Source organism: Bos indicus, chromosome 27, assembly GCF_029378745.1.
Source record: "Bos indicus isolate NIAB-ARS_2022 breed Sahiwal x Tharparkar chromosome 27, NIAB-ARS_B.indTharparkar_mat_pri_1.0, whole genome shotgun sequence".
Classification (NCBI taxonomy): Eukaryota; Metazoa; Chordata; class Mammalia; order Artiodactyla; family Bovidae; genus Bos; species Bos indicus.
In genome coordinates, this window is record NC_091786.1 from 2,626,913 (window position 1) to 2,652,579 (window position 25,667).

The 25,667-nt window shown below is 41.3% G+C and overlaps 1 protein-coding gene across 1 annotated transcript in view; it reads right to left on the reverse strand.

Moving 5' to 3' along the window:
- CSMD1 (CUB and Sushi multiple domains 1) overlaps window positions 1-25,667 on the reverse strand; it is a 2,070,704-nt gene that overhangs the window by 590,227 nt on the left and 1,454,810 nt on the right. The window contains exon 8 of the mRNA XM_070781602.1: window positions 18,018-18,105. Coding sequence (XP_070637703.1) covers window positions 18,018-18,105 — 88 coding nt within the window. The remainder of the gene's footprint in view (window positions 1-18,017; window positions 18,106-25,667) is intronic.

A 25,667-nucleotide genomic window follows, 5' to 3' on the forward strand; every position in this document is an offset into this window, starting at 1 on the left:
ATTTACTGTTACTATCCTACCTAAAGTTAATGAGCCAGAGGGAGCCCCTACTGGTCCCCAACATTAAATGCTAAACAAGTCTGTTCTATTTACCCTAATTTTAAGTTATATACTTAAACAACTAGAAGAATTTATATTGTGATATCTCACCAGGGCTTCCCTGGTAGTTCAAATGGTGAAGAATCCACCTGCAATGTGGGAGACCCAGGTTTGATCTCTGAGTCAGGAAGATCCCCTGGAGAAGGGAATGGCAACCCACTCCAGTATTCTTGCCTGGAGAATCCCATGGACAGAGGAGCTTGGTGGCCTACAGTCCATGGGGTTGCAAAGGACAAGACTGAGAGACTAACAAGTTCACTTTCATCTCATAGTTATTTGGGGACAGTTATGCCAAAGGGCCTGACTTTTTTGGCTCTACCCAGCTCTGGGGATCCCAGAGCCTTTTATATAAAAGTAGGTAAAATAGACAGGGACAAAAGAGAAAAGCCTTCTAAACTCTCCCCTAAGAGCAAAAGTTATTGATTGGATCCTTATGAAAGCTAAAGTTAAATGTATAAAAGTTGATGGAATCTACATAAAGATATATAAATTGGCATGTTTAAATGGGCTTTATAGAAGGTGGTTACAGCTCTTATTTAATTATATTGTGGGATAAACAAGGCATGTAGATTGCCACTAAGGAAATATTAACTAAACGTACTGAGGAAGGTTCTATTCAACAATCAAGTTCATGGCATTTGTGGAGCCTTCTAAAATCTTTTAAGCTAAGTGACTAAGAAATTTTTGTTTTTAAGGAAAAACTGCTTATATTAAGTTGAGGGACATGTAGGCGAGCCCTTTCTTCTTCCAGCTGAAGACCATGGCCTGCCAACGGTGGTTATTTTAAGTGTGCTCTCTTCATTTTCCCCTCAGTGACTCTCTTATGATCCCTTCCCTTTGTTGTTTCACTCCCTTCCCTCTTCTCAAAAAACAGTTGGAAACTTATGGACACCCAGGATGACTTTGTCTTATACCTCAATCACCTTTTCAGACCTGTCTCAGTTTTAAAGAAGCTACGTGAAAGAAACTGAATATTTTAAGAAAAATGAATATTAATATTATTAGGTAGGTAGAATAGGGAAAAGGAGTCCAAAATGGCGGTGGCTAAAAGACAAGGAAGGTCAAAGGAAGGTCCGAGGACCAGAGAGAAGACTTAAGGCAGAACAAACAGCACTCCTGGCTAAGCCCAATTTGCATAGGGCAGGCCCAGGTGGAGGAAAAAACATATAAAAGGAGGAGCTAAAGGGCTTTCTGACGGACTCTCTCTCCCGCGTGCGTGCGCTCTTTTCTTTCTCTCTCTCTCTCACTCTCTCTCTCTCCTGCTCTCTTCTAAATAAAATGGAGCTGTAACACTGATTTGCCTAAGAGCTGTAGCACAGTTTGTCCAAGAGAGCTGTGACGCGCCGAGGGCTTTAATGTCCGTCACTCCAAATCTTTGTTGTGATGAGACAAAGAACTGAGGAACATACACTCACGTGACATCTATGGTGCCATGACTCAGATATAACCTGGCTGAAACAACCTCTGCATGGAAGAGGCCAAGCACAACAGGAGCCCAACTCAGCGAAACTCCCGGGCTAGAAGCGGAAGGTGAAGAAACCCAGCGCAGGGGAAGGCCCATCATTCTGGAAACCGGGACAGTGAAAAACGAACTCAGCAGAAAGCTCATGCGGCCCAGTCTCAGATTCCAGAAGACCTCCAGTTAAGGTAAGAGGTCCTCGCTCCTATGGCTGGAGGGACCTTTACAATCTCTCGTTTCTTATTTCCTCAAACCTCCCTTGAACAGGTGGGCGGCAGGGGCACAGTTGAGGGACTCTGGAGAGGCTACTACTCAGCATGTCCCAAAGGCGCTATCTGCTGAGCCCCAGTAGCTGTTACACAAGCCAGTGGGGGTTCTTCTGTCCTTTCACTTCTCTGTGCCAAGGGTCAGACCAATGAAACTGTGAGCACCGGTCAGATATTTAGCAAATTTTCTGGCGAGCTATGAAGGGGATTCCTTGGCATGTTTTTCCCACTGCTTTTTCCTCCTGTCCTTTAGCTCTCTCCCGGGACTCAAGCCCGGCCAAAACTAATGAAACTCAGGCTCTGTCTCATCGCAAAAATTCATTGAGAGACAAAGTGATAAGAGGTAGATTTGTTAGGATCCAGAGAAAAGCCACCCTTCAGGGTGTGAACTGTTGCCAAGGGCAAGTGCTGGGGCCATGGAATTAGGCCTGGCTAGGTTTTGTGAGGGGATGGAATTCATATGCTAATGAGTGAGAGGATCATCCCAGCCATTGGGGAACAACCCACTCCTCCCTCTTCTGACCTTGTGCCTTGGAGCTGTCTTGCCACCTCTGGGTGTGTCTGTTGGCTTATAGATTGGGGATTAAGGTTTACTTGAATTTGACTTGTCATCTTGGACCCAATTGATTTTAATTGGTTTACATTATACCCTTGTGCTATGTCATTCTTTCAAAGGTTGTGCTCTGCCCCCTTCCCTCCTGTTTCATGCTCTTTTCCTGAGCCCCACCCAGATCCACAAGGCTGCCTCTACAATCTTCTGGAGAGACAACCAGAAAATAGTTGGCCTTGGGAGGGAAATACTCTATAATATCCAAGCCCCTAATCCTACCCAATACTGGGCACACTGGAGATCTTGGGGACACCCAAACTCCAGACCGGGGGGTCCCAGGAGGTCATCACGCCTTGACCTGCCTAAGGATCGGTCTTTGAAAGGTTGTCACCCCTCAACCTGTTCGGGGATCCTCTAGTCCCAGGGGTCCCAGGAGGTTGTCATGCCTCGACCTGCCCAAGGACCCAATCCTCGGGAGGCCGTCATGCCTCGACCTGCCCAGGGATTCGATCTCTAGGAGGCTGTCATGCCTCAGCCTGCCTGGGGGTCTGCACCCTGACCCGGGGACGCCTGGCTCTCAGGTTGCAACAGTTCTGGGTAGGATAAGCTTCAGAAAGACTCACCCTTAAGGAAGTCTACCTATGGAGACAGAAAGGAGCCTATTACTTGCAGGACTGTTCCCAGTCTCAGCAATAACTCAGGAGCCCAATGAGAACTCCATTGCTTTTCTGGAGAGGCTAAAAGAGGCACTCCAAAAGTTTACCAACCTGGACTTAGACTCTTACGAGGGACCGGTGATTTTATAGGACAAATTCCTGTCCCAATGTGCATCAGATATCAGAATTAAGTTACAGCAGCTACAACAGCAGGACCCTGCTGCCTCTTTAGATGAGATGGTCCAGACAGCCAGCAATACTTTTTATAACAGGGAACAGGAGAAGGAGGCCAAGGCCCAGGAGAAGGAGAGAAAGAAAGAGACAAGGCATGCCCAGATGCTGGCCGCCCTCCAGAGAAGCCCTATGGCAAACCCCGAGTCCTTGAGGGACAAGGCACGAGACAGATGCCTGATCTGTAGACAGGTGGGACATTGGGCCAAAGAGTGTCCAAACCGTGACAAGTCTCCTAGAACGGCTTGCCACAAATGCCATCAACTGGGACTTTGGGCGGCACACGCCCCTCAGGACCCAAGAGCCTCAAAGTCAAGCGCCAAGCCTACCCTCACCATGGTTCAAGAGGACTGAAGTAGCCTGCTCCAGCCTGCCCACCTGTCACAGATAGCTATCACGGGGCTGGAGCCAAGGGTGCAACTGGATGTGGCAGGTAAGTCCGAGAATTTCTTGGTTGACACAGGGGCTACCTACTCTGTTTTGATCTCCTACTCTGGAGCCTTCTCTTCCCAAACCTGTACCATTTTGGGTGCTACAGGAAAAGCAACTACTAAAAGATTCACCCGAGCACTTCTTTGTTGCTGGGATGGACAAATATTTTCCCACCAGTTTCTGGTGGTCCCTGAGTGTCCTACCCCCTTATTGGGAAGAGATATACTCACTAAACTGGGGACCACCCTTGTGATGGGAAGTTTTTCAGCCCCTAGGGTCTTACAGCTCCTGGTTACTACTGAAGAACCCAGTACACCTTCAATAGAGAGGAACCAAAAACTATGGGAAGACAAAATTAACCCCCAGGTGTGGGATCAGGGGATTCCTGGACGAGCCCACCAAGCTGAACAGGTCATCATTGTCCTCTGAGATCCCACTCGATTTCCTAACTGGAAACAATATCCTCTCAAAAGAGAGGCTCGGGAGGGACTACAGCCTTTAATAAGTAAATTCCTTGCTTGTGGGCTATTGGTCCCCACCAGTTTGCCATGTAACAACCCAATCCTCTCAGTAAAGAAAAGAAGACGGAACCTGGCGAATGGTTCAAGATCTCCGGATTATAAATGAAGCTGTAGTCCCCCTCCATCCCACAGTACCCAATCCCTATGTAATCTTGGGAGAAATCCCACCCAGTGCCAAGTGGTTTACAGTCTTGGATCTCAAATATGCATTTTTTTGCATATCGCTGGCTAAAGAATCCCAATATCTTTTTGCCTTTGAATGGGAGGCCCCAGGAGAAAAACACCAACAGATGACTTGGACAGTATTACCTCAGGGGTTCAGAGATAGCCCCCACCTGTTTGGACAGGCCCTTAGCCGAGATCTCCTAGATCTGGACCTGGGACCTAATGGGAAAATATTACAATATGTAGATGACCTACTAATCTGCTCTCTACATGAGAAAAGTGCCCAACAACATGCAATTCAGGTTCTAAACTTGGCAGAAAGGGGATATAAAGTCTCCTGTGCTAAGGCACAGATGGTCGAGACAAAGGTCACTCACCTGAGAGTTCAGATTACACACAGGTCCAGGAAGCTGTCCTCTGATCTTGTACAAGGAATCTTCCAGTTGCCCTCCCCCATGACTTGAAAACAATTGCGAGCTTTCCTGGGGCTAACTGGTTATTGTAGAATCTGGATACCCAACTATGGTCTAATTGCCCAGCCCTTATATGAAAGCTTAAAGGGACGAGATGATTCAATCCCACTGATGTGGGGAACTCCTCAAAAGGAGGCAGAGGCTACAGTAAAACGGGCCTTAACTCAGGCACCTGCCTTGAGGTTGCCAGACCCAGAAAAAGCATTCCAACTTTATGTCCATGAAAGAGAGGGAATAGCCTTGGGAGTGTTAACTCAAAGGTTGGGATCTGAGCCCCAGCCTGTAGCTTACTTATCCAAGAGGCTTGATCCAACTTCCCAAGGTTGGCCCCCCTACCTTCAAAATCTTGCAGCTATTGCAATCATGATAGAAGATGCTTTAAAACTCTCCTTTGGGGGCAAACTATTTTTACCAGCCACCAAGTAAAACAACTCCTAAATGGGAGAGGCCATTTATAGATGTCTGGTCAAAGAATCCTCAGATATCAAGTAATGCTGATGGAAAATCCAGGCCTCACTATATCCCCTTGTGAGGGGATTAAGATTAAGATTAAGAAAACCCAGCCACCCTCCTATCTACCCCCGAGGGCTCTCTCCCCTTTTACTCTTGTCTAGAAACCTTGGACCACTGGACAAAACCCCGAGAGGGATTGTCAGAAGATCCTCTGACCATTCCTGGGGAAATCTGGTACACAGATGGAAGCAGCTTTGTCTTGGATGGAAAAAGAAGAGCTGGGTATGCAGTAGTCTCCAATTTTGAGACCATAGAGGCTAAGCCTCTGCCACCAGGTCAACCAGCTACAACATGCAGTGCCAGTTCAACAAAGATACAAAACTACAGCTGACCACAGAAAATATCACACACCCTTGGACACCGCTATAAAGACTCTGAGGATTGAGACTAGCAAGAGGGGGAGGCCCAGTACCCCTAGCCGCCCCAGTTCAGCAGGAAGTAGCCAGAAAGACCTCGATGCTCCTATTCCCAAAGAATTGGGCCTCCCATCTCTTGAGGGGGGAATATTAGGTAGGTAGAATAGGGAAAAGGAGTCCAAAATGGCGGTGGCTAAAAGACAAGGAAGGTCAAAGGAAGGTCCGAGGACCAGAGTGAAGACTTCAGGCAGAACAAACAGCACTCCTGGCTAAGCTCAATTTGCATAGGGCAGGCCCAGGTGGAGGAAAAAACATATAAAAGGAGGAGCCAAAGCGCTTTCTGACGGACTCTCTCTCCTGTGTGCGTGCTCTCTTTTCTTTCTTTCTCTCTCTCTCCTGCTATCTTCTAAATAAAATGGAGCTGTAACACTGATTTGCCTAAGAGCTTTAGCATGGTTTGTCCAAGACCCGAGAGCTGTGATACGCCAAGGGCTTTAATGTCCATCTCTCCAAATCTTTGTTGTGACGAGACAAAGAACCGAGGAACATACACTTGTGTGACAATATCATTACAGTTTTATGCAACAGACACTGCCTACTGTAAATCCTTCTTGACAAGATGTACTGTACTAGGAGGATGAAGAAAGAAAAGAACAGAAGAGACTTTTGGAAGCAGCGTGTGTGTTCCTCAAAAGTCAGAACAATTGCCTGGCGGTAATGATTCATTCAATTCAGATTAGCTTTCTAAATGACTTAGACACAACTCTGCAAAATATGGATCTTCCCTGGAGCTCAGATGGTAAAGAATCAGCCTGTAATGCAGGATACTTGGGTTCAATCCCTGGGTTGGGAAGATCTCCTGGAGAAGGGAATGGCAACTCACTCCAGTATTCTTGCCTGGAGTATCCCATGGATAGAGGAGCTTGGCAGGCTATAGTTTGTGGGGCCAAAAAGAGTCAGACATGACTGAGCGACTAACACTCAATACTACTGAGGAAACCAATAGTTACCTGAGTTGTAGAAAATGCGTAAACTGGAACTAATATGCAAGGGTTAATAAAATAAAAATAGCAATTTTGCTTTGGTTTAATTTGTAAACTCAAAAAGGTCTTTGCTAAATGCCTTATACAAACCTATGAAAATGTGCTAAAGTAAAACTCTGAAGTTATAAAAAATAGAACTTTGTAAACTAAATTTCAATTTTATTAAAAATCTTACCACTGATTGTAGCAACTTCAGGCGGCAAAACTGTCTTTGAAAAACTAAACTACTGTCTTTGTCTCAAAAATATCTAAACCAGAATATGAATACAGGCCACAAGGACCTAAAAAGTGAAAGTGAAATTCATTCAGTCATGTCTGACTCTTCACGACCCCATGGACTATACAGTCCTTGGAATTCTTCAGGCCAGAATACTGGAGTAGGTAGCCCTACCCTTCTCCAGGGGATCTTCCCAATCCAGGGATCCAACCCAGGACTCCCACATTGCAGGCGGATTCTTTACCAGCTGAGCTACCAGAGAAGCCAACAAGGACTTAGACTAAGTCCAATTAAGCAGGTAAGAACTGTAAGACCGGGGGGGGGGGGGGGGGGGGGGGGGGCGGAGGGAGGGGGGTAGGGCGGGGAGTGGCAGTTTTAAATCTAAACTGCTGAAAATGTTCCCACAACCAAACCTTATAGATAGTAAGCCTTAATCATCCGAGCAAGCAACTTTAAGGTAATCAAACTGTTTGTTAACTAGTAAGTTTATGTCAACGTTGTAATACCTGGTTCATATCTAAGCTTTTAGTAAGCCACAAGATCTCTAGTTTGTTTATGTCTGTGTATACATTATATGTGTGCTCAATAAAGGACAGAAATGGTATAGACCTGGCAGAAGCAGAAGATATTAAGAAGAGGCGGCAAGAATACACAGAAGAATTGTACAAAAAAGATCGTCACAACCCAGAAAATCAGAACAGTGTGATCACGCAGAGCCAGACATCCTGGAATGCAAAGTCAAGTGGGCCTTAGGAAGCATCACTACAAACAAAGCTGGTGGAGGTGATGGAATTCCAGTTGAGCTATTTCAAATCCTGAAAGATGATGCTGTGAAAGTGCTGCACTCAATATGCCAGCAAATTTGGAAAACTCAGCAATGGCCACAGGAAGGACTAGAAAAGGTCAGTTTTCATTCCAATCCCAAAGAAAGGCAATGCCAAAGAATGCTCAAACTATTGCACAATTGCACTCATCTCACACGCTAGTAAAGTCATGCTCAAAATTCTCCAAGCCAGGCTTCAGCAATACGTGAACTGTGAACTTCCAGATGTTCAAGCTGGTTTTAGAAAAAGCAGAGGAACCAGAGATCAAATTGCCAACATCTGCTGGATCATAGAAAAGGCAAGAGAGTTCCAGAAAAACATCTATTTCTGCTTTATTGACTATGCCAAAGCCTTTGACTGTGTGGATCACAATAAACTGTGGAAAATTCTGAAAGAGATGGGAATACCAGACCACCTGACCTGCCTCTTGAGAAATTTGCATGCAGTTCAGGAAGAAACAGTTACTACTGGATGTGGAACAACAGACTATTTCCAAATAGGGAAAGGACTACATCAAGGCTGTATATTGTCACCTTGCTTATTTAACTTATATGCAGAGTACATCATGAGAAACGCTGGACTGGAAGAAGCACAGGCTGGAATCAAGATTGCCAGGAGAAATATCAATAACCTCAGATATGCAGATGACACCACCCTTATGGCAGAAAGTGAAGAGGAAATAAAGAGCCTCTTGATGAAAGTGAAAGAGGAGAGTGAAAAAAAGAAAGCTCAACATTCAGAAAACGAAGATCATGGCATCTGGTCCCATCACTTCATGGCAAATAGATGGGGAAACAGTGGAAACAGTGACAGACTTTTTTTGGGGGGCCCCCAAATCGATGCAGATGGTGACTGCAGCCATGGAATTAAAAGACGCTTACTCCATTGAAGAATAGCTATGACCAACCTAGACAGCATATTAAAAAGCAGAGACACTACTTTGGCAAAGAAGGTCCATCTAGTCAAGGCTATGGTTTTTCCAGTAGTCATGTATGGATGTGAGAGTTGGACTGTAAAGAAAACTGAGCACTGAACAATTGATGCTTTTGAACTGTGGTGTTGGAGAAGACTCTTGAGAGTCCCTTGGACTTCAAGGAGATCCAACTAGTCCATCCTAAAAGAAATCAGTCCTGAACATTTATTGGAAGGATTGATGTTGAAACTGAAACTCCAATACTTTGGCCACCTAATACGAAGAACTGACTCATTTGAAAAAGCCTTGATGCTGGGAAAGATTGAAGGCAGGAGAAGGGAAGGACAGAGGATGAGATGGTTGGATAGCATCACCGACTCAATGGACATGAGTTTGGGTAAACTCTGGGAGTTGGTGATGGATAGGGAGGCCTGGCATGCTGCAGTCCATGGGGTCACAAAGAGTCAGACACAACTGAGCAACTGAGCTGAACTGATACATTATACATGAGATAGCTCTACTTCTAAAAGTTATTAATAAAACTGTATTTATAAAGTTCTGCTCAGTCACTCAGTTGTATCTGACTCTTTGTGATCCCATGAACTGCAGCACACCAGCCTCCCTGTCCATCACCAACTCCCAGAGTCCCACCCAAACCCATGTCCATTGAGTCAGTGATGCCATCCAAACATCTCATCCTCTGTCATCCCCTTCTCCTGCCCTCAATCTTTCCCAGTATCAGGGTCTTTTCCAGTGAGTCAGCTCTTCACATCAGGTGGCCAAAGTACTGGAGTTTCAGCTTCAACATCAGTCCTTCCAATGAACATCCAGGACTGATTTCCTTTAGGATGGACTGATTGGATCTCCTTGCAGTCCAAGGGACTCTCAAGAGTCTTCTCCAACACCACAGTTCAAAAACATCAATTCTTTGGCACTCAGCTTTCTTTATAGTCCAACTCTCACATCCATTCATGACCACTGGAAAAACCATAGCCTTGACTAGATGGACCTTTGTTGACAAAGTAATGTCTGCTTTTTAATGTCTGCTTTTAAAAGTCATAACTTTCCATCCAAAGAGTAAGCGTCTTTTAATATCATGACTGCAATCACCATCTGCAGTGATTTTGGAGCTCAAAAAAATAAAGTCAGCCACTGTTTCCACTGTTTCCCCATCTATTTGCCATGAAGTGATGGGACTGGATGCCATGATCTTAGTTTTCTGAATGTTGAGATTTAAGCCAACTTTTCAGTCTTCTCTTTCATTTTCATCTAGAGGCACTTAGTTCTTCTTCACTTTCTGCCATAAAGAGCCCTATTTAATTTAGTTTAAAGTGCTTATATTTAAATAAAATTGGACAAGATGACTTTCAGGTTCACATGAACTGGGAAATAATGTTAAGTTGATACTTGATATCAATGTTTAAGTTTGTTGACATAAATTAATATAGATGTCATTCAAAGTCATCAAAATTAAGTATAATAGTTTATTGTACCTAGGTTTAATAAAAAAGACCTTACTAATCTCGTGCAAGAAAATAACTGGACATGAAATTTCAAGGCAAATGTAAATTAGATAAAAGCTTTGGGATTAAGATTTTTAAGTAATCATATTTTAGAAAAAAAATAAATGTCTAAAATGATCTTTCCAAATGTTTGGTAACTTAAGATTCTAAAGCTGTGCAAATTTAAGCTAAGTGATGAAAGTTTATTCATTTAAAAGATACTGACACATCAATTATTTTAAAAAATTAAGAGTATTTAAAATATTAATGAAAATATTGGTATCAATGTTTTAAGTAAAGAAGTTATGAGAAATGAAATTTTATTTTAGTTAAGAAAAAGAGCTGGTTAATTTCATTTAGATGAAAAATGAAAGACAAGCTGGATAAAAAAAGTCCATGAAAAATTATGAAGAGGAACTCTGAGGAAAAAGTTTTATTCATAGTCATGATTAATTAAATTTAGATTGAATTAACTAAGCTAATACAAGACTCCAGATTTTATTTATGTTTAAGTGTTCCTTTTTATAACAGATTCTGTGAATTTCTGTGCCCTTAAATGATATATATTTATTTTCTTTGCAACCTTGGTTAAATGGACAGGTATTGCTTCAGTGACCTCTGATCCTTTTTAAAAAAATCTTTTTGATATTTCTAACAAACTTCAAAAATATCAAATTCTAACTATGTTTTTTAGCCTCCAGCTGACTCTGGGATGGATGCTTCAAAGAAACATCTCTGAGAAATCTCAGAGATAAGCTAAGTTTATTTGGTATTTTTAATTCAAAAACATTGTCAAGTGATTGAATGTGAATTTTAGGTTGTAATGTATAGATAAATCATTAATATAGATATTCCAAAATTTATATGCAGTCCCTAACATTTGACATATGCTGATAAAATTTTGTGAGTTGTAAGTCTAGTGGTTATACTAAAATGTTATATGTTGCAGAATATCCAAGTTTCCTAAGTGCATTGTACTCAAATCTTTAAACATGCAGAACGGCCAAGGCAAAATTGGTAGGGAATCGGCTTTAGAAAGGGTGATTCCCACCTGGGGAATTCCTTCTGAACTACATAGTGACAGAGGGACCTATTTTGTTGATCAAATTGTTAAAGAAATTTGCAAAATCTGGCGGATGATGCAACATTTCCCCTGTGACTACAATTCCCAGTCTTCTGAGTTAGTGGAAAGGACAAATAGAACAATTAAAACTCAGTTGGCTAAATTACATGTGCTTATTCCTTCCATCAGTTCTCCTCAAGACAGATCCACTCCTTTGACAAATACCATTTGTCTCCCTTTGAAATTACTACAGGGAGACCAATTAGGTTACATAAAAGACTACATGATCCTATATTACTTAAGGGGGACATACTATATTATCACAAGGGTTTAATCAAATTATTGACAAGTCATTCTAAACTTGTTTCTGAAGTTTATTATAGTGATTTATCCTCAGATGAAGATCAGACATCCCATGACTTACAACCAGGAGACTATGTATATTAAAAAAGACATCATTTAAAGGACTCCCCCACCCCAACCTAAATGGAACAGACGTTATCAGGGTTTTTTTGACTAGCTCATACACAGCAAAACTGAAGGGAATTGGCTCTTAGATTCATATTTCCCACCTAAAAAGGGGTCCCGCACCAGACTTGTCTCTGGAGAGAACTGCTCACCTCACACTTGCCTTAAAGGGACACTGATAATATGGAAACACCAACACCAGGAAGAGAAGACAAGATCAGAAGTAGACCGCTGGCCCAGGGTGCCAGATCTGACCCATATGATTGTTCATCATTGATTGTTCATCAAGAATAAGTTTTATTCTTGGTCTCTTGGACTCTTACAAGTAAATAAAAAAAAAAATTTTTTTTTTCTATCACTGCTGCTGCTGCTAAATTGCTTCAGTCGTGTCTGACTCTGTGCGACCCCATAGATGACAGCCCACCAGGCTCCCCCGTCCCTGGGATTCTCCAGGCAAGAACACTGGCATGATATTATTCAAATTTTAGAAATCAGTCAAATTGTTGGGTTTGTGGTCAGTTACCTACATCCAGTGCTTCTGGTTTACCTTGATGGGTTTCTCCCCTCCAAGGTTCTGACTGGATGGATCTAAAAAGTTTATTTTGGAAGAAAGGAATTACAGTGCTGTCTGGGCTATTACTGATATCACTAGATGGGACTCATTCACTTGGCCAATCAAACCTACTTATTCTGACCCTGGCCATAAATATAAATTTTCCATTAAGGTTGCTAGAGCTCAATAAAAGCAACTGGCTAAATTCCAGGTGTTAAAAAAAAAAAAAAAGGTAAACAGTTATGGGATGGATTTATTTGACTAACACCAGGATATGGTTGTCTAAGCCTAAAGGCCCCCTATGCTGGAAACAATTAAATCATACCAAAAATAATCAACCTAATAACATTAGAAAACCTGGCTGTGTGTCTTATGAAATCTACCAAAGTACCATTTTTCTTAAAGCCAATGATTGATATGAAACCGATTGGATCAGAAGACCAGAAATATACTGACTGGCACCTAACAGGACTCAAAGGCTTTGTGGGTCCAATCTGTGACCCTGGTGGCTGGCTGGGAAGGCATACTTCAGGATTCCCTTTGGCTCAAGACCACTTACATACAAATTTAGATGTGACTCCAGCAAATTTACCATCAATACCATCTCAGTGGGCCAATAGACCTGTGTTTCACTGGTATGATCACTTAACTATTTTTGCACCTTCAGTAGAATTGGAAAATGTTATTTCTCACATTGAAGCCTTAACAAAACTCACTCAGTAGGCATTAAATGATAGCAACTAGGCTATTAGCCTACTAAATTCTGAGATCTCTATGATAAGAAAAACTGTCTTACAAAATCGTACAGTCCTTGATATCTTTACAGCATCTCAAGGGGGTACCTGTGCTTTAATTCAAACTGAAGGTTGTGCTTACATACCAGATGGATCCCATAATGGGTGATGTTTTAAAAGATGATTTGGTTCTGAAAGCTCATGGCATAAATCCCTATGTGTAACTTTAATCACCTTATTAGCTGCATGATTTGTAATGTTTCTTTTATAAGATTGTTGTATTTTGTATTATATGATGTACAACCAAGAAATAGATCAGATTTATAACTTAGAATAATTGTAATACTGTGATTCTTGTTGTGGGAAGAGACAACAAGGAAAATATCTCCTGGATCCTATTAGTTAGAAGATAGAGGAATCTAAGAATCTTTTATTATTTCTCAATGGGCCTAATCCAGAAATTAACACTTAGAGTGACATTTCAATGAGGAGGTTCACTTGATCTGGGATGAACCTCCAAGTTTCCTGGGATTAAAAAAAAAAAAAAGTCATGAAATGTCTTGCAAATGTAGTGGAATTTATGACCATGGGGAGGGACTGTGAAATGAAAATATCTCCTGCCATATTAATAAACAAGATATGTCACAGCCATCACTGATTTCTGGCCTCCAAATGTGATTGAGGGTTCTCAAAACTGCAATCCAGAGGATGCTGCCACCCTACAACGGTGACTGTTGAGGGGCTGGGGAATGCAAGAAGCAAGATGAACAAGAAAACAAGATTGGCTCCAGACAGCTGAGGTGCATGTTAGAGGAAGGAATTCAGTCAGCCCAGGGGCTTGGATCTTCCCATACAGAGAGTGCTAAATTCCTTAACTTGATCCCTGATCTTTAATGTTCAGTTTGCCTGCTCCCTTTGTTGCAAACTTGTATGTAGCCTGACTCCCCCTCCTGCCTCCTTGGAGCATTTTTCTCAGAGCTACTGAAATTCTCTCTCCCAGTCTTGGAGTCCCAAACTTTCCCACCAAATAAAATAACTCTTTACTTTCAAGTTGTGACTATATTTTTTAATCAATAGTATGTGTTTTACTGGGGCTTCCCAGTGGTGCTAGTGGTAAAATACCTGCCTGCCTGTGCAGGAGATGTTTAAGAGACACGGGTTTGATCCCTGGGTTGGGAAGATTCCCCTGGAAGAGGGCATGGCAACCCACTCCAGTACTTTTGCCTGGAGAATCCTACATACAGAAGAGCCTGGTGGGCTACAGTCTGTAAGGTTGCACAGAATTGGACAGGATGGAAGCAACTTAGCATGCACACACATTTAATCTTTCAAATAATTTTCTCAGCTGTTATCTTATTTGACTGCCATAAACTCAGAAACAGGTAAACTAATTAATTAATTAAACATAGTAGAAATTCTCCAGAAAACTAAGAACATGAAAGACTGACAGTTTTAGATGGAACCATTGCACCCCTGCTTTGACCTGCCAGGCATACATCCAGCCTGGCCTCCAGTCCAGACACATCAACAAACTCCAGTGGCTAACACTCATCTTCAGGTAAGCTTCTGCAGGAATAAATGTTCTAAGGATGAGACAAAGCGAAGACCAGCAGTCACCTCACATGCTAAGTAAATCTCTTCCTGCCCTTGTGGCAAATAGATACTGGCCCTGGATGTTTCTGAATTCCTTGTTAACTTTTGAAAATTTATCAGTTTCTCTGGCTCTCTTTACTACATTTTACCAATGTGAATAGTTTGACATTGTCAGATAATTTGCTTTGTTTTAAACTAGAGCTCTACCAAATAGACCCAGGAAGTTTCTGGGTTCCAAGGATGACAGAGTATTGAATGGGCAATTCCTCTCATACACAAGTACTTTGGAAAATACCCTTGGAGTTCCTTTGCATCTGCCACCATTTCTGTCACCAAGGAGGCAGAGACAAAAAGGGACTAACTATCCTTCAGTTGGATAGGGGAAGATGGTGTGTAAAACAATAATGCAGATGCTCCAACCCAGAGGAGAGATGTATAAGGTTTTTTGGAAGCAAGGCCTGGAGAACAGTTCCCCGCTCCCCACCCTGCCCCCCACCCCAGGTAAGGGAGAAAGAAGAAGAAGTTTACTTCTGAGATAAGAAAGGAATCCTCAGGACAAATATGCTCTATGGGTTCTAGCAAGACTGCAAATTTCAACCATTTGCATCATTTTAAATTAATCATGTTCCTGAATGTCTTCCACTGATGGCTGTTTTACATTTGAAATCAGTAGTTTTCTTTCTTAGCTGACCGCCACACCCATAAAGACACCACATGAAGGACACAGAATACCCCTTGGGGTGCTAATAACTGCTCATAACCTACTTTTGTTCCAGGAACTTCCTTGACACTAATGTAGGAAGCCAATGATGAAAGGCAAGGGCAATGGGCAAAAACAGTGGATAATTTTTGCCCTGGAATTCCCCCTGGATTGGGATGGAAGCTAACCTGTAGTTAAAATCAACTTCCTGCTCAGCCTTCTATTCTCTTTATCCTGTTTTCTTTGTTCCCCATAACCAGAGAGCCCTTTTCCAAAAAAAAAATTCACTTCAGAGCCACTATCTGAGGCTCTGCTCCAAAGGAACCTGAACTAAAATACTACCACTTTAAGGTATATTCAATATTTGCGACATTTAAATTGTGTCAGCTACAAACTGGCATGTGCCAAGAGCATCGCCAGGGGCTGAAGAGCAGCAGCATGGGCACTTGCCATCTGCCTCTGTGGAGACTGAACCCTGTGCTGCAGCTGGCCTTCAGCACCCCTGCCGCCTGTGGGGTTCAGGTGGAGTGAGGCTCTCTGTGCTCCAGGGCATCCCGCGGAACTGGTCTAGATAGCTAGATATTTTCAGGAACTGATTTCATGATCCTTCAGGCAGTTAGAATAGGAAAAGGAGTCCAAAATGGCTAAAAGACAAAGAAGGGAAAAGCCCGCAAAAATAGATCAAAGGAAGGCCCAAGGACCAGAGTGAGGACCTCGGGTAAAATAGACGGCCCTCCTGGCTAGCCCAGTTTACACAGGGCAGGCCCAGGGGGAGGAGAAACAACATACAAAAGGAGGAGCCAAAATTGAGCCAGGGGGCTCTCTTCTCTTGGCTTTTGGGTCTGCCCACCCTCACTCCTCAGAGGATGAACCATCCTTTCTTTTTCCTAATAAAGCTGAGCTATAACACTGGTCCACCCATCGCTTCAAATTTTTGCTGTAGTGAGACAGAACTGAGGAAATTACATGCTCTCTTAATAATCCCAGTCCTTGCATCTCTTCATATCTAGAAAAACGCTAAATCCCTTCATGGTGCCATCAGTTCCTTGTGACTAACAGAGAATCTTTCTTAAAGTAAGCATTTGATTGCACTGAACTCCCCCCTCACTGAAATCTTATGTATTGACCTTCCCCCACTGCCTCTTCAGAGCAGTCTCTCAGAGCTCTCTGAGGTGCTGTCTCCCAGGCTGCAGTCCTCATTTTGCCCCAAATAAAACTTAACTCACAACTCTTTAAATTGTGTGTGTGTGTTCAGTCAACAACTGTAACCATTCCAGTTGTCTATTCCATTTAAAATAAGAAAAATGCTATTGTCAAAAGTATTTCAGTAGCACATCTATACTTGTGTTTCCTTTTCATGTAAATATATATATATATGTAAATATATATATATATATATATATATATTTATGTCATTTTACTAACTTCGTTACAGCCACTCTACAATTTTATTATTTCCTCTAGTCATAAAAAAGAGACGCTGCTACTCCAGTTTCACCGAGTAACATTTCTTCTTCCTACTCTAAAAGTATCACTGCTCTCATTCAATTTTCAGCTCACTTTAGCAGGCTCAACTCTCTTTTTCTGTTTCTTTTTCAAAAATAATGAGATTATAAGGAAGAAAAACTTGCTCTTGCTCCTCTTTACTCTTTGACTTTGCAGCTTACTTCTAATACTAGTATTCATCTTGTAAGCTAGAGAATGTTCAATTTATTGAACTAATTAAAGACAAAACTCTAAAAAGAAATCACTATTATAATCGTTACTTTATTCATAATGTATCAACTATAAAGCAGTCTACTAATCATAATCTAATAAAATGAATCATAACATTTTTTTCATAAACTGCATTGATTGACACTCACATTCATTATTATAAAAGTTTAAGGAAATAATTATGACTATAGCTAAATTTTTCATTATCTATTTTTAAAAACAATAAACTACATTAGAATTGGCTCAGATGATGAAGAATCTGCCTGCAATGCAAGGGACCAGGGTACAATCCCTGGGTGAGGAAGATCCCCTGGAAAAGGAAATGGCAACCCACTCCAGTATTCTTGCCTGGAGAATCCCATGGACAGAGGAGACTGGAGGGCTACAGTCTATGGGGTTGCAAAGAGTCCGGCAAATAAGTGACTAACACTTAACAATTTTCTTTTCATAGGAAGGTGTTGTTGTCGTTTAGTTGTTCAGTTGTATCCACTCTTTTGTGACCCCATGGATTATCGCTCACCAGGCTCTTCTGTCCATGAGATTCTCCAGGCAAGAATACTGGAGTGGACTGCCATTTCCTTCTCCAGGGGATCTTCCTGACCCAAGAATAAAACCCACATCTCCTGTGTCTCCTACACTGGAAAGTGGATTCTTTACTACTGAACCACCAGGAAAGCCTATATGGGACAGTAGCAAATTAAAATCAGAAAAAAAAAGTCTTGTACACAAATTTTATTCAGACCCATCAAGCTGGATTTTTACTACTGGCTTATACACTGAAAGGAACAGACTCTGGAGTATCTGGAATTTTCCACCTCAATGTGTTTTAGAATTCTACAGATATTATAGCTGCATGATAATTAAGAAGTTGCACCTTTAAATCAAAAGGTAAGATAATTAAAACTACAGCATGAAATTATAATGAGTTAGAAAGTAACGTGCTATGGAAATAAATACTTTTTTCTCCTACCTGAAGTCCGAACCCACTCTTCTGCCATTCTCTGGAATCCCAGGATCTGGACACATGTCGGAGACCAAAGCCACACCTCCTTGCGTTACTGTAATAGAAAGAAACATGATGATACTGCTCAGGAAGTATCCATATAATGACATTATATTAGACAGATTTGGCTCTTTAATGATGATGCCTTAACGTGATTTCTTTTAAGAATTCAGACAGTTTAGCTAGAATAAAATAAATCTACTCTTATTCTTAAAAAACATACTTTTACAGAGAAGGCCAACAATCTTCAGCTGGAACTCTTTCTTCTACTAAAGAAGTCTTAATACAATTAACATTTTCTCATTAAGATCACCTTTATGACAACTTACAATTAATAGCATGATGGGAAAAAAAAGAGCATCATGCCATAAACAGCTTAGCTTATATAGAAGATAGCTTTCATTCACTTCCATGGATGAAATGGAAGTGTTAATTATCTATTAAGATCTATACAAGAGATATTTCACATAAAATTACTTATTATATTGTAAACATGAAGAATGCTTATCATTTAAGTCAAACAAATAACAATTTTCTTGTGCAGTGTCCTGATTTATTTTTTGAATCTGTGTATAAAGAATCTTTCCTCCTGCTAGGATGTTGTACAATCACAGATTAGTTTTTAAAGGATTCATTTGCTTGTTAGAGTGGCCCCTTCTCCAGTAACCATCCCACTATCTGAGTAGTCTAATCTAATCAAGGTGACATGCTCTCTTTCCAGGAATATTCAATAGTGGTCTTGTGACCACATTCAGTACAAGGACACATGAGAAGAAGCCTGCAGGAATGCTTCTGGGAAGACCTTTCTGTTAGCTAGTAGTGATCATCTCTTTTTCACTCTGGGCCTTATCATGCTTGAATTTCAAATTTGTAACTCTTGGTACCCTCTTGTTACAATACAGGTTTTTTAATCTGTAGTCAGTGGTCTACTAAAACATCTCTAAAATTTATTTTCTATTCTTTTTTTTTTTTTTTTTTTTTTAGTTCCTCTTCTATTCTCTTGAACTTATTCAAACCTCAATAAAGAATTTAACTTTCACCATATTTTTTCCACCATCATCAGCTATATAACTCCCACATTTGCTCAAGTAAAACAGTTATTACTGTGTCAAGTCATCCTCCTCAAGGTGAATGGCTATCACTGTTTACAGAGGAAGTGTCCACATTAGTGTGGTTCTTACTTGACTATTTTAGTGTACCACACTGGTCTAAAGCAAAAGTAAAGTGAAAGTGAAAGTTGCTCAGTCGTGTCCGACTCTTTGTGACCCCATCACTATACAGTCCATGGAATTCTCCAGGCCAGAATACTGGAATGGATAGCCTTTCCCTTCTCCAGCGGTCTTCCCAACCCAGGGTTCAAACCCAGGTCTCCCATATTGCAGGTGTGTTCTGTACCAGCTGAGCTACAAGGGAAGCCCAAGAATACTGGAGTGGATAGCCTATCCCTTCTTCAGTGGATCTTCCTGACCCAGGAATTGAACTGGGCTCTCCAGCATTTCAGACAAATTCTTTACCAACTGAGCTATCAACAACTTAAAGGCTTAGAAAGATCTACCTCTATACTGTCTCTGTTTTTCCTCACATGGATAGTAAAAAAAGTTAATGACAAATTGAAGGAACCCACACAAATCAACTCAAAATATTCTGGATCTTTTTCAAAGATAATGTCAAAACTGCTTACTTAGTCAAAAAAAAGAGTGCTTATTTGGAATTCTCCGAGTGCACTGAATGAAATAGGTAAGTCTGAATAGTTTGCAGATGGAAGGAAGATAACAAAAAAATGAGAGATAAATATTAAATATGTTTGATTTTCTCAAACAGAGATAGGCGTGTAACAGGATAATGATAGAAATCCATGGTGACACGTTATGTACAAGAAAACATTGAGTCCCTCAAACTCAACTACCCATTCCATCAGCATCATCAGCAATTAATGCCTTTCAAAACAGAAGCTTAAAGTTACAAAGAATGACGGTGATATATCTGCTTCAAGCAGGATCCTGATGCCGCAGAGAAACATTCTCAAAAGAGAGGATTTCCTGGGCTTACCATCATTTTAACTCTAATTTTGTCAAATTATATCTTACCAAATATTATAGGACACATGCCATAGATACTAACAAATATATGACACTTCAGTCAAAACCTTAGAATTTAAAATCAAAACTAGAATATTCAATAGGTAGTTTCATGACCCATCATTAACTAATAGTAATGTAAGATGTAAAATTATACATGTGGATGAAGAGATACAAATCAGATAGTTTGTAAAAGACTTTGAATGAATTTAGATTTAAACTGTGGAAATTATATTAATGTGTACATAATCAAATAACTCTTTCATAGCATGTTGGCTTTTACACTATCTCATTAGACCCTCACAAGCTTCCTATGAGGTATGTAGAGCAATAAGGAGCATGCTTTTCCTATTAAATTGTAACTGAGCCAGACCCTACAGGGCCTTCCCAGGACAGATCCCCCCATGTCTTCTGCCTTCTTCTTGTCCATAGAACACTTGAGCCTCTTAAGTCTTCCCCAAGTTCAAAATAATAAACTAAATTAGAGAAGTGAGAAAATGTAGGAAGAAAGGAAAACAGTCAAGCAAGACAAAAAATAATACTTTAGCCAGTAAACAAAGTCAAGGACCTTCAGTTCCTCCTAAGAGACAGCTAACATTTGGAGCCATGTCCTTTGAGCTGCTTTGAAGATAATGAAAGCCCCACCCACCAGGGGGAAGAGGTTAACTGCATGCTGACCACAAGCACATACTGGTTGGAACCAGAAGTTTGATGATGCTGACTCCCAATTACCTTACCAACAACCAATCAGAAGAATGTCCATGAGTTGATCACACACCCATAAACCTCCCTCCCCTCACCTTGTCTTTAAAAACCTTTTCATGAAAGACTTTGGGGAGTTCAGGCCTTTTAGGCACTAGCCATCAGGACTCCTTCCTTGGCACCAGCAATAAATGCTACACTTTCCTTCACCACAACGCAGTGTCAACAGTTTGGCTTTACCCCTTATGGGTGAGTGGACACAAGATTGGCTCAGTAGTGAAAATTATCCTGGTCTTTGAGGACATGTCTTGCGATCATCAATTCAAATTCAACACATATTTGTTTTTTGAACAAATCATATAGCTAGACTGGTGCCCTAGTAAAGGAAGCAATCAACACAAAAGAAGTATACACAAATTACTTATATGAAAAAGGATATCATAAACAAATACAGTGGCAGAGACAAGATTTACATTAGTGAAACAATCAGAAGTAATTAGAAATAAAGTACTAAGAATGATGATGATGATAATGTAAAATTAAACCTTACTTAAGATTAAATTAAAGCCAATTTAATCTTGGCTAGAAACTACGTGTATCATTTATACACATTTTAAACTGAATCCTTACAACCATTTCATGAGGAGATAATGTCAAACCCATTTTCCAAGAAAGAACTGAGGACAGAGTTATCACTCAATTGATGACAGATCCAGGTTTCTTTTCTTACATTTGCTCCAGTAAGATAATGAGATAGTGCATATTAAAGGCCTTTGCAAATTAAAGTGAGGCTTTTAAAAATAATTTTAAAATTCTTAATAATAAAATTCCTTTTATATTAAAAATGAACCAAAAAGTAAAGGAAAAAGGTGTATTCATCTGTTATCACCCAGTCAAGCATACACATGGGAAGCCATATGGTCCCAACCATGAGGCTTTAGTTCAAATGCCATCTGGTGGCAATTTTCTTGCAGTATAAAAGACCAGATTCACAGGCTTTCCACATGAGACCATTAGCCACATTCAGAGCACTAGAACAACGAATTGACTGGAATATTAAATCTTCATGTAAGATGTCATTTTTCAAAGTTAAAATTTAGTTTATATTAATACACCTTTTGGAGAAGGCAATGGCACCCCACTCCAGTACTCTTGCCTGGAAAATCCCATGGACAAAGGAGCCTGGTGGGCTGCAGTCCAGGGGGTCGCTAAGAGTCAGACATGACTGAGTGACTTCACTTTCACTTTTCACTTTCATGCATTGGAGAAGGAAATGGCAACCCACTCCAGTGTTCTTGCCTGGAGAATCCCAGGGACAGGGGAGCCTGGTGGGCTGCCGTCTGTGGGGTCGCACAGAGTCGGACACGACTGAAGTGACTTAGCAGCAGTAGCAGCAATATACCTTTGGATTAATAATCCAAAATAGAAGTCATTTAAGTCAACTCACACTTTTTAGTGATATTGCTCCTGTGACTTATTATAGCATATTTTTATTGTTGATATTTATTTCTTCAGAAACCTAAAGACATATTTCAGCTGGATTAATTTTGAGACTAATTCTAACCATTTTAAACTTTCAGAGAGGTGACATATGTTTCTAGTTGCATAACAATCAGGAACCTTGTTACACAAAACACAGTTGAAATTTCTCAGGTAGCAATATCTCCATTGTATCAATGACCTTTAGATGTCAAAAAACCCATGCTAGGCATGTGTGTTTATGGGATATTGCTTTTCTGCTAAAATCAGTTTGCATAAGTCAACACTGATATTTGTTATTTCAACATTTATTGGACTCAGGCTTTACTGAAATAAAAAGCAACACCTACTTTTTAAGGCACTTCCCTTTTTTGATTTGCAAGATGCTTTATCACAGTAAGAATGAAGCATCCGTATTACTCTTTCCTCAAAAGCCAATACCTTGATTAAATGTTCATTTCCACAATATTTCAGTATTGTAGTAATTTCCTTCATTTAGCTATAACAGGGTTGTTTTCACTTAAAGAGCATCACATGGGACATTTTCATATGCATAATAGAATTTTTGATATTTTTTTCTTTCTACTGAATATATGCACTGTCTCTACCAGCTGTCAGCTTTGATCCCAGAATGATAAGCATATACTGACAAGCTTCATAGACACTAACAGCTTCTTGATGAAGATGAAATTGGCTAAAAACTCAACATTCAAAAAACTCAGATCATGGCATCTAGTCCCATCACTTTCATGGCAAATAGATGGGGAAAAAATGGAAACAGTGACAGACTTTATTTATTTTGGGGGGTCTCTAAAATCACTGTAGATGCTAACTGCAGCCATGAAATTAAAAGACACTTGCTCCTTGGGAAAAAAGCTATGGCAAATCTATACAGTGTATTAAAAAGCAGAGACATTCCTTTGCCAACAAAAGTCCATGTGGTCAAAGCTATGGTTTTTCAAATAGTTACATATGGGTGTGCGTGTTGGACCGCTAAGAAGGCTGAGGGCCAAAGAATAGGTGCTTTTGAACTTTGGTGTTGGAGAAGACTCTTGAGAGTCCCTTGGGCTGCAAGGAGATCAAACTAGTCAATCCTAAAGGAAATCAATCCTGAATATTCATTGGAAGGACTGATGCTGAAGCTCCAATACTTTGGCCACCTGATTTGAAGAGCCAACTCGTTGGAAAATACCCTGATGCTGGGAAAGACTGAAGGCAGAAGGAGAAGGGGACAACAGAGGATGAGATGCTTGGATGGCAACACTGACTCAATGGACATGAGTTTGAGCAAGCTCCAGGAGATGGTGAAGGACACAAAGATTTGACCACGACTTTCTGTCCATTGGGTCACAGTGATTCGGACATGACTGAGTGACTGAACATAGAAATAGGTGAAACAAGAATTGTTGACATTTCTGATAACAAATTCTTATTATCACAATATTAGGGTTTCAAATGTATAGTTTACATAGAAATAAGTTGCCAAAGACACACATCTTTGATCTGAAGTAGTTTGGACCTCAGATTAATGGATGGATAGTGAAATACCCATGAACATGAAAAGGCAAAATAATAGGATACTGAAAGAGGAACTCCCCATGTCAGTAGGTGCCCAATATGCTACTGGAGATCAGTGAAGAAATAACTCCAGAAAGAATGAAGAGATGGAGCCAAAGCAAAAACAACACCCAGTTGTGGATGTGACTGGTGATAGAAGCAAGGTCCGATGCTGTAAAGAACAATACTGCATAGGAACCTGGAGTGTTAGGTCCATGAATCAAGGCAAATTGGAAGTAGTCAAACAGGACATGGCAAGAGTGAAAGTCAACATTTTAGGAATCAGCAAATTAAAACAGACTGGAATGGGAGAATTTAACTCGAACATTGTATCTACTACTGCCGGCAAAACCCCCTTAGAAGAAATGAAGAAAGGGGAGGAGCTAAGATGGCAGAGGAGTAGGATGGGGAGAACACTTTCTCCCCCACAAATTCATCAAAAGAACATTTAAACACCGAGTAAATTCCACAAAACAACTTCTGAATGCTGGCAGAGGACATCAGGCACCCAGAAAAGCAACCCATCTCTTCGAAAAGAGGTAGGAAAAAACATATAAGACAAAAAAAGGGACAAAAGAGGAAGGGACGGAGCTCCATCCTGGGAAGGGAGTCTTAAAAAGAGAGAAGTTTCCAAACACCGGGAAACCTTCTCACTGCCAAATCTGTGCCGAGCCTTGGAAGCACAGAGGGCAACATAACAGGGAGGAAAAATAAATAAACAATTAAAACCTGCAGGTTACGATCCCTACGGTACCTCCCCCAGCGGAGAAGCAGCGCAGATGCCTGCACCCGCCACTAGCAAGCAGGGGCTGGGCAGGGAGGCACAGCGCGGGCTGCATCGCTTAGAGTAAGGATCTGGCCTGAATACCCTGAGCGCTATCTGAGCAAACTAATTTGGGCTAGCAAACCAGACTGTGGGATGTCTACCACGTGAAAAGCCAGCCCTAACCTAAGACACTGCCAGGCCCGCACACAGAACAAAAGACTGTACAGAGATAGCTGGTTGCAGACCGTCCCCCTCCAGTGACAGGCAGCCAGAGCCGGAGAGGGGCAATCACAGCCCCAGAGAGACATTATCTACAAAACTGTAAGAAGGCTTTTTCGCTAACTAAAACTTCTTGGTGGTCTGGACGGTCAACATCCACCTGAGAATGTGTGCCGGTTGTACACCTAGATAACCGAGCGGTGGGGAGGCGATAAGTCGCAGCAATTGCGCTGGCCAAACACCTCATCACCTGAGCTGCTGGACCTGGGAAGGGCACAAAACTCAGGCCCAACCGAGTCTGCGTCTCTGAGGACTACCCGAGTGCCTGAACCTGAGCTGCTTAGACCTGGGAGATGCAAGCTGCCCAGGGCCGGCCACGGATGGTTCCTGGCGGAGCAACCTAGAGCCTGAGCAGTGTGGGCAGGGAGGCTACTCGTTCCATGAGCGGGGGCAGGCCCAGTGTGGCTGAGGCACTGCGAGCACACGCCAGTGTTATTTGTTTGCAGTGTCCCTCCCTCCCCACAGCACGACTGAACAAGTGAGCCTAAAAAAAAAAAGTGTCCACCACCATCCCCTTTGTGTCAGGGCGGAAACCAGACACTGAAGAGACCAGCAAACAGAAGAAGTTATAACAGAGGGAACCGCCTTGAAAGCTACAGGCAATAGATTAAAACCCTGTGGTTAGTACTGAATACATAGGAAGGGTCCTATAGATCTTGAGAAATATAAGTAGGACCAAGGAACTATTGGAAAATGAACTGACTCCACAATACCCACAACAAAACCAGAGAAAGTCCTAGATATATTTTTACTACT